At 34.2% G+C, this 9812-nt stretch overlaps 3 protein-coding genes across 3 annotated transcripts in view; 2 read left to right on the forward strand and 1 right to left on the reverse strand.

Annotated features, from left to right (window-relative positions):
- Positions 1 to 445: 445 nt before the first annotated feature.
- LOTGIDRAFT_140870 (hypothetical protein) lies at positions 446 to 1911 on the reverse strand (the record flags this gene model as incomplete). The annotated part of the gene is made up of 2 exons (XM_009050702.1): positions 446 to 681; positions 1146 to 1911. 2 exons carry the CDS (start codon positions 1909 to 1911, stop codon positions 446 to 448), a joined length of 1002 nt encoding a protein of 333 aa, XP_009048950.1.
- A 3744-nt stretch (positions 1912 to 5655) lies between these two features.
- LOTGIDRAFT_140905 (hypothetical protein) lies at positions 5656 to 7034 on the forward strand (the record flags this gene model as incomplete). The annotated part of the gene is made up of 2 exons (XM_009050703.1): positions 5656 to 6418; positions 6799 to 7034. The coding sequence occupies 2 exons, from the start codon at positions 5656 to 5658 to the stop codon at positions 7032 to 7034; spliced, it is 999 nt and encodes a 332-aa protein (XP_009048951.1).
- Positions 7035 to 8754: 1720 nt separating this feature from the next.
- Positions 8755 to 9812, forward strand: part of LOTGIDRAFT_173237 (hypothetical protein) — a gene marked incomplete at both ends in the record, with an annotated part of 8616 nt that continues 7558 nt past the window's right edge. Inside the window, 2 exons of the mRNA XM_009050704.1 lie at positions 8755 to 8792; positions 8960 to 9591. Coding sequence (XP_009048952.1) covers positions 8755 to 8792; positions 8960 to 9591 — 670 coding nt within the window. The remainder of the gene's footprint in view (positions 8793 to 8959; positions 9592 to 9812) is intronic.

Below are 9812 nucleotides of genomic sequence, written 5' to 3' on the forward strand. Positions count from 1 at the left end.
GTTTTTGATTAGTATCCTTCTTATCAATAAAAATTTACAGTATTTTCTTTTATCAAGTATATTTATTATTGAAAATACATCTTTGTTTGACAATTTTTATTCTTGGGGCAAATAAATGAAATGAATGTGTACTGTTGTGGTCAAATGACAACGGTAAAGCGTGTTGATTGGCTGGTTTGAAAATCATATGACATACATACATATTATATACCTCAAGTTTTTTTTTCGAAGTTTATCCTAGAAATTGTCATCTACCAACAACTACCTTGTCTTCGATATAAGCTTAGAAAGTCTGCTGAAAGCAGGAAAAAAAACTTGTCGTCTACTAACCAACCGAGGATTACACACCAATTTGAAAGAGTGTATTATCTAATATCAGACCACGAAACATCGTAATCTAATCTATACGAAGCACACCTGTTGAAGAGATGATGTTGCAAGTGTTTTATACTCCAGAAGGCACAAGACCTAAAGTTTTATTATATACCCATTCACCAAGACATCTTAATGTTAAAGCATCGTAGTCTATCCTTAATTTGTTGGCAAACATTTCAGGTCGTTTGACCAAGGTCGGTAGATCTCGGATACCAAATATACAATAAGCTCTATATCTCCTCCCGTAGCATTCTGATGGTGTCCAAGATACGTATACAGCAAGGAATGGTTTCATTTCATCACCAACTACAAAACAGAGAAAAACACATTATAAAGCATTGAAAAATTACTGTGCTCCTATCGGGTTTTGGGGGCAGGGCGAAAATGGCAGGTGTCTCTTCGAGGCGAGATCCAATGGCCGAATCCCAATGGTTGACTCCCTAAATACGCCCCCATGAACACTTCTAAACTTCTGCATTACGTTTAATATGGTGTGACGTTGAAGAAGACAATATAGCTTTCAGAAGTATTTCTATCATAAGAAAGTAAGTATTTCATAATGAAAAGTGGTATCACATTATATAATGTTCTTTGCGTGATATATGACGTAATAAATCCTCCTTAAATAGTGCTTAAACGTCTTTAAATGTGGATTACCACGTAATACGTTATGTTTATGACCAGTCCAGTATGGAGTAAATTCATCAACACAATTCCAAAGTAACAGTACTGAATGTTAACTAAGCAACGAATGTCGAGTGAATACGTACCTGAATTACTTCCAGGAGCTTGTAACTGTAAATTATTGTTTAAAGTTGCCCAGTAATATTCGTCTGGGGAATACACGTCACGGCACCATTTCAGTAGGTCACGTGCTTTCTTATTATTTATAACGTAATCCACAAATTGGCGAGAAAATATACCATACGCACTACCTTTATAAACAGTAACATTGTGGGGTGGGGGAGGGTTTTTCTTGCCAGTATCACTACTCAATCGGAGACGACCCGGGTGTCCGGAATGTGGTACAACAATGAATTTGATTTTGTAGCGATTTTGATATACTTTGTCTATGACCCCAGCGATATTATTTAAGTGCTTGAAATTTTTCAAAATAGCGACGATTTCTGCGTTAGTTTTTAGTGGGAATTGTTGCCCTGGGATGTTGAGTAGATATTTCCAGGGTTTGTCCTGGTTTAAATGATCCTTCATACAGTTAAGATCAGCCTGAAGACGAGAGAAGCCCGCATACGTCACATTTTCAGTTTTGGATACTATAAATACATTCTCGAAACAATCGGCTAAATTCTGAACTGACTCGTGATAGCTGGGAGGGGAAAATCCATCCACATGGACACAATAATAGTTCTGTGGTCTGTATATAGCTCTGAGTAAAAATTCCGATTGGATGAAATCTGTATGGAATAAAATATTATAAGCGATGGGAAAGTTGTGTTCTTCTTCACTTATTGAATAGTCATCATATCCGTAAACTTTTCGAAATTCTGAACAATTCAAATTTTGAATTGATGGCATATACCGTACTTTCGCTTTTACTGCCCTTATAGTTTCGTTCTTGTTTCCATGAATAAAAGCAGAACAGTTCCAGTCGGTTACTCGGAACGAGTGATTTACAGAGGTCCTGGCTTGAGAATGTATTCCAGCTAGGCCGATATCTAATACGGTCCATGATTTTATCTTCAAGCTTCTAAAATCAACAAATGAATAAATTGCGAACCCAATAAACCCAAGGGTAATAAATATCGTCCGAAGAAAGAACTTTTTAATCCCAGATAACATGTTGTCTTTTTCCAATTCCTACTATCAGATTTGAATAATTGTTTGGTAGAGTTGAACAAAGTTTAATATTCTCCGTTTTTAATGTTATTTTGTCGAAACGTTGTTGGTATCAAATAATTCAACAATAATCATATATTTATTATTTATTTTATCTAGCATAGCCAGTCTAGACAGTTTTTCAACTTTTAATAGTAATCTTTGAGTATCCGTTCTATATATTTCAGGTTTTCCATATTAAATTATTATAAGTGAAGCTCCAATGTAATCCACGGACCACTGGTAAACAAACTCCTCGTTAATCTCAATTGTTTTCCTTGTTAAATATGATTCTTTCTTTATTTTTTGAAATAATAAAAAATTGAAATATTACATAGAATTAACAGTTCGTCAAGATTCTACCAACACAATATTTCACATCAATAAATTTAATTTGTTTAAAATAATGACTATTTGACAAAACATTATACTGACGTTAAATCATCTATTAGGTCCAATTGTTTGATCTATTAAATGTTTTATGATACACTGTAGCCCAACTGGAAAATACATCGATATCTTCCTTTTATCACTAGTAACAGCTGGGTACATGGGATAGGCCTGCACCTTTCTTACAAGACGTTTGCATCAATACGTTTTAAAGGGATTGTAAAGAGGTTTTCTAAATAGTGTATGTGTATCGGGAACACTGATAGCATCAAGTTTGCACCATTCAAATTTTCAATCAGATTTCTGGGGTTCTGTCGTCATTAATCGTGATAAAGAATATTTTTCTATTAGTGACGTCACCAAACACTTAGTTTTAGTGGAATTGCAGGAAGCACAGACGTCTGATCAATAATTGAAATTGATGCTATCAGTGTCCCCTACATACATAATTGTTTTAGAAAACCTTAATTCCCTTTAAGGTCCTATAAAGAATACTACCTCTTAGGATGACCAAAACGTATAATTTCTCAACTAGACCAAAATTAGTCAATATTCTATAGTGGTCTTACCTGGTGTCATAACTATACAAAAGAATATCTATATAATCCATATATTTCCATCCAAATATTTCATTAACCATAAAACTAAAGGTAATTATTGAAAAACGCTTCATAATTTTAAACGTTTTTCAATAATTACTTAGTTAAATAAAAGTTTTTACAAATTGGAAGTCCACTGATGAATATATATACCGGTAATCTTAATGGCCACGTTTAGAAATTTAAATTTAACTATGAGAAATCGGAATATTGGTTGCATAAATATTATACATCAATATATTATACAATATATCAATTATCGATATAGATATTTCCTGTGACAGCTGAAATAGTTAAATTTTAGATATACGATGAATTTTTTCAGAATTAAAATCTCCATTCTGCATTCAACAGAAATGCACCCTGTTCCGCAGAAGTTTTCTACCTTTTCCCCTTTCAAGATCCTTGATCGATTGCATTATAAGTTGATTTTAGGGCTTCTTAAATTTCAGCATCTATAACTAGGAGTTCGCTTTCCCTACTGGGGTATACTTACTTATACTTATGTAGATTTCTGAAACAGGATCCTGCAGGTTCCTCTTCTTCCGACTCGGTATCTATAATTCCGTATAACTGTCATATGCTCCCATTTCAGATTGTATATCATTGTTTTAACCTTGTTTCTGGCTTTATTGTATTTGGTTCTTTGTTCTAAGTATTTCCTAGAGAGTGCATTTTTCTCCTTGATTTTTTCAAGAGTCCTTTTATCCCTTGGGATTTCACTTTTTCTTTTCTTTGCTCTTTTACTAGGAATGTATCTCTTTTCTAGCTACTTGAAAATATCCATAGGATAACGAAAATCTAGCTTATAACAGCTGGAATAAACAATGTAAAGCTTAGACCTATACGTCGTGGAAGGGTAACCGTATGGCGGATTTTATCACGTGACTGCGAAGCGGCGACTTCACAAATTGGCCAGACTCCCCATATAGTCTTTTTTTACATTATTTTATTGTGAAATCTGTATTATATCCTTTACATATTATTATTAGCAGTATATCATCATGTATTTTGTCATCTATTAATTGATTTATTCTTGTACTTTGACAGAAATTTGTATTTGTATATTTCAGTTTATCGCACATATAGTCATACTTAAAGTTGATGTTTGACAGATTGGTACCGGTAGTTTATGTATTTTCCTTGTTATTCATTCTGTCTGTGCAGATCATTGACCTTTAATAAGCTATATAAACTAGAATTTATTGTATTTCTGTGGGCTTTATCATAAGACCCTGAACTTTGGCATTTACGATATGACACAAAGCATCTGTCTCCATTTCACACACTCATTGCTATTTTGAAAATTGTTGGCTGATAACTGTCGGAATATCTATCAGAGGTTAGATGAGGCAGATGTTTCGGATTATCAAGAATTGCCGTATTAACACCCCGTTTGCGATTTGTTTAATTGCCGGAAAACAGGATTTTAATTGATATTAATAAAACAGCTACGTATAGTAGAAATCGAACAATCAGCAGCTGGTATATAATTAGTTATTTAAATCTAAATTCAAATCAATATTCTTTTATCTTTTCTCTGGTAGTTAGATGGATTGTAAAGAGGTTTTCTAAAAAAAAATGTGTATCGTACACACTGATAGCATCGATTTGCAAGTTTAGAAAACCAGAAGAGTCTTGAAAATGTTGAAAATATGTTAATAGTCTATACAGAAATTTTAATTCTGTATTAATTCCTTAAAATATATCTCAAAATATGAATTTCACTCACTATTTCTATATATGTATTTTCTATATATCATCTTAAGTTGACTGAGTCGTCGTTTCAAACGCGGCAAATTTCTACTGTGAGCTGTGAACACTATTACTATTTGGCTTAGCTAAAACAAATCCCGTTTCTGAGAACGTATGATTGGTCAAAAAGATTAGCGAATCTGTCCCTTTAAGGACATTGTAAAGTACTGAAGTCAACATCTTGTTCAGAGGCCGTCCACCTGTTACTAATGATAAAAACGAAATATTGGACTGTCGATATTTTTCATTTTGTATCAGAATTCCGAGACGATATTACACTGCATATATATGTTGTTTAAATTGGTATATTTTATAGTTAGAAACTTGACTTTGTTAATGGAACTGATAGATAATTACTAATTGTGAATAATTTGTGACTTAGCATTGATTTAAAACGAAACAAAGTTATTTGTGTGAATTATAGGAATAAGGCGCCATGTTACTTTTGATTACAAAATGGTTTCATCGAACGATATTGATTACCCTGGGGTTTGTTGGGTTCACAATTTATTCATTTGTTGATTTTGGAGGCTTGAAGATAAAATCAGGGACCGTATTAGATATTGGCCTAGCTGGAATACATTCTCAAGCCAGGACCTCTGTAAATCACTCGTTCCGAGTAACCGACTGGAACTGTTCTGCTTTTATTCATGGAAACAAGAACGAAACTATAAGAGCAGTAAAAGCGAAAGTCCGGTATATGCCATCAATTCAAAATTTGAATTGTTCAGAATTTCGAAAAGTTTACGGATATGATGACTATTCAATAAGTGAAGAAGAACGCAACTTTCCCATCGCTTATAATATTTTACTCCATAAAGATTTCATCCAATCGGAATTTTTACTCAGAGCTATATACAGATCACAGAACTATTATTGTGTCCATGTGGATGGATTTTCCCCTCCCAGCTATCACGAGTCAGTTCAGAAATTAGTCGATTGTTTCGAGAATGTATTTATAGTATCAAAAACTGAAAATGTGACGTATGCGGGCTTCTCTCGTCTTCAGGCTGATCTTAACTGTATGAAGGATCATTTAAACCAGGACAAACCCTGGAAATATCTACTCAACATCCCCGGGCAACAATTCCCACTAAAAACTAACTCAGAAATAGTCGCTATTTTGAAAAATTTGAAGAACTTAAATAATATTGTTGGGGATGGTGACGATATACATCCATATCGCTACCAATTACAATTTATTCTTAAACCAAATCCCGACAAACCGGGTCGTTTCAAAATGGCTTATACTGGCGAGAACAACCCTCCCCCACCCTACAATGTTACTATTTATAAAGGTAGTGCGTATGGTATATTTTCCCGCCAATTTGTGGATTGGATCATAAATAATAAGAAAGCACGTGACCTACTAAAATGGTGCCGTGACGTGTATTCCCCAGACGAATATTACTGGGCAACTTTAAACTATAATTTAAAGTTACATGCTCCAGGAAGTAACTCAAGTACGTATCTACTCGACAATCGTTATCAAATCTAGACATCTTGTGAGTAAATAGATCCCACCGTTGTATAATTGAACCAATCGAAACAAGCACGCTCATATCATTCACGAGTTTTTGTGTCTGTGTTCATGGTAACCAAACAAAATATACGTGGTTTTCCTTTTTCGAAGACGTTATAAGTTATCAGCACTGTTTAAGAAGGATGATATTACATTATTTAACTCGCTACATGGCCTTCTTTAAAGGAATTGTCAAGAGGTTTTCTACATTTTTATGGGCATCGGGGACACTGGTAGCATCCGAGTGGTCATTATGTCCACAACATAAATAGAACACGGTTTGAACAGTACATTATAGTGTGCCCTTTCTCTCTATTTCAGTTGATGACGAGACGAATCCATTCCTTGCTGTGTACGTAGCATGGAAATACTCAGAATGTTACGGTTCGAGAAATAAAGGTTATTGTACATTTAGTATCCGAGATCTACCGACCCTGGTCAAACGACCTGAAATGTTTGCCAACAAATTAAGGATAAATTACGATGCTTTAACATTAAGATGTCTTGGTGAATGGGTATATAATAAAACTTTAGGTCTTGTGCCTTCTGGGGTCTAAAACACTTGCAACATCACCTCTTCAACCAGTTCGCAGCTATGTCATAATACATACTTGTTCATTGGAAAACTTCAGTATTTCTATCAAATGATCTTCGAACCAGCCAGTCTAATTAAACTTAGACCAAACATTCGTATTGTTTTTTATTGGCTTTTATTGTTAATCTAACCACTACAGTTATGGTCTAACGACAGCCCTCTTTATCATTCATTCCAATAGGCCTAACCTTTTGGCCACTGCTTTAACCAATCAAATTTAAACATCCAAGAGAGGCGTGTTCTAATTTCAATTTCAGTGGACTTGATAAACAATTCTAATGCTTCTGGGAAGACACCTTTCCTTCCCGTCACAAAATCCTAACGTTTAAGAGGAAAGAAATTTGATTGGTTAAAGCAGAGGTCATCAAGTTAGGTCAAAAGGTTATTGTATATGAATGTTGAATGTTGAAGAGGGCCGTTGTAATAGCCAAACTGTAGAGGTTACATTAAAAATAAGAGCACAACAAATGCGAGCTTCCCATGTATAATAGCCTCTATCACCAAGTCTGCGACGAAAGATATCTTCGTCGTTTTTGGCACAATCTTCGCCAATGTTCGTTAGTTTTCGTGAGTTAAACATTATAACTCGGGAATGAAATGTGGAAATCTTGCCAAGAAAATTGTCATTTTAACATTCAAACGCGGGTTTGATGGCTCAAATGTCGACGGTGAGCTGTTCTAGCGTCCCAGCTCCCGTATATATTAAGACTTTATAATTAACAACTATTTTATTCAATCTATTTAACTAGTTAGTTAAATACACATACGAGATGTACGATGGAAAATACTGGAACTGTGGAACTCTATTATTCCACTCATATTTATATTCATTTGAGAAAACCAATTAATATTTTTAATGAAACAAGTGTTGAATTATCTTGGTGGTCAATCATATATATAAAATATTGAATGACCACGATCAAAAGGAATTAATTCTATCCAATATGTTACAACCATTAAATTTACTTTTTTAATAGTTTTTTATCAGCATATTGAACTCTTGAACTTGATCTAAATGAGTTCACACATGATAACAATTAATTTGTATTATTTCAATTTGATCATAATTTCACTTGTATCGATTCTCTCAAATGAATATTAGCATAACATTACACTGTGAACCTAATTACTAATTGGCTTAGCTAAAAAAAAGTCAACGTCTTGTAGAAGCGTCCATAGTTCAGAGGCCGTCCACCTGTTACTAATGATAAAAACGATATATTGGACAGTCGATATTTTTCATTTTGTATCAGAATTCCGAGACGATATTACACTGCATATATATGTTGTTTAAATTGGTATATTTAATAGTTAGAAACTTGACTTTGTTAATGGAACTGATAGATAATTACTAATTGTGAATAATTTGTGACTTAGCATTGATTTAAAACCAAACAAAGTTAATTGTGTGAAATGTATTGTCGGGGTCTGGTATTAATATTGTGTTGTCAATGTTTGGAATCTTGGTACACTTTACCGTCTACCACATTAATCATGATCTCATTTTACGGTTAAAGAAAGAAGGAACTTAGAATGAAATTGGAAAGTAACTGGTCTAATTGATTCTTGTGAAGAGACTGAAATATATGGAACGTATACTCTAAATGAACTTTATACAAAATCTGAAATAATTGTCCTAACTTGATGTGCTTAACGGAATAAATCAAGATATAATTATTGTGATGTGTTGTGTTTTGATATACATACAACGTTTCGAAAAGTTACCTTACAACGACGAATTTCAAACTTTATTCAACTTTCCCATGAAATTCCAACATTGGAATAGGACGCCATGTTACTTTTGATTAAAAAATGGTTTCATCGGGCGATATTGATTACCCTGGGGTTTGTTGGGTTCACAATTTATTCATTTGTTGATTTTGGAAGCTTGAAGATAAAATCAAGGACAGTATTAGATATTGGCCTAGCTGGAATACAGTCTCAAGTCAGGAACCCTTTAAATCACTCGTTCCTAGTAACTGACTGGAACTGTTCTGCATTTATTCATGGAAAGAGGTCCGAAACTAAAAGGGCTGTAAAAGCGAAAGTACGGTATATGCCATCAATTCAAAATTTGAATTGTTCAGAATTTCGAAAAGTTTACGGATATGATGACTATTCAATAAGTGAAGAAGAACGCAACTTTCCCATCGCTTATAATATTTTACTCCATAAAGATTTCATCCAAGCGGAATTTTTACTCAGAGCTATATACAGACCACAGAACTATTATTGTGTCCATGTGGATGGATTTTCCCCTCCCAGCTATCACGAGTCAGTTCAGAAATTAGCCGATTGTTTCGAGAATGTATTTATAGTATCAAAAACTGAAAATGTGACGTATGCGGGCTTCTCTCGTCTTCAGGCTGATCTTAACTGTATGAAAGATCATTTAAACCAGGACAAACCCTGGAAATATCTACTCAACATCCCCGGGCAACAATTCCCGCTAAAAACTAACGCAGAAATCGTCGTCATTTTGAAAAATTTGAAGAACTTAAATAATATTGTTGGGATTAGTGGCGATGTACATCCATATCGCTACGAATCAAAATATATTCTTAAACCAAATCCCGACAAACCGGGTCGTTTCGAAATGGCTTCTACTGGCGAGAAACACCTTCCCCCACCCCACAATGTTACGATTTATAAGGGTAGTGCGTATGGTGTATTTTCCCGCCAATTTGTGGATTGGATCATAAATAATAAGAAAGCACGTGACCTACTGAAATGGTGCCGG

Source organism: Lottia gigantea (assembly GCF_000327385.1).
Source record: "Lottia gigantea unplaced genomic scaffold LOTGIsca_153, whole genome shotgun sequence".
Taxonomy (NCBI): domain Eukaryota; kingdom Metazoa; phylum Mollusca; class Gastropoda; family Lottiidae; genus Lottia; species Lottia gigantea.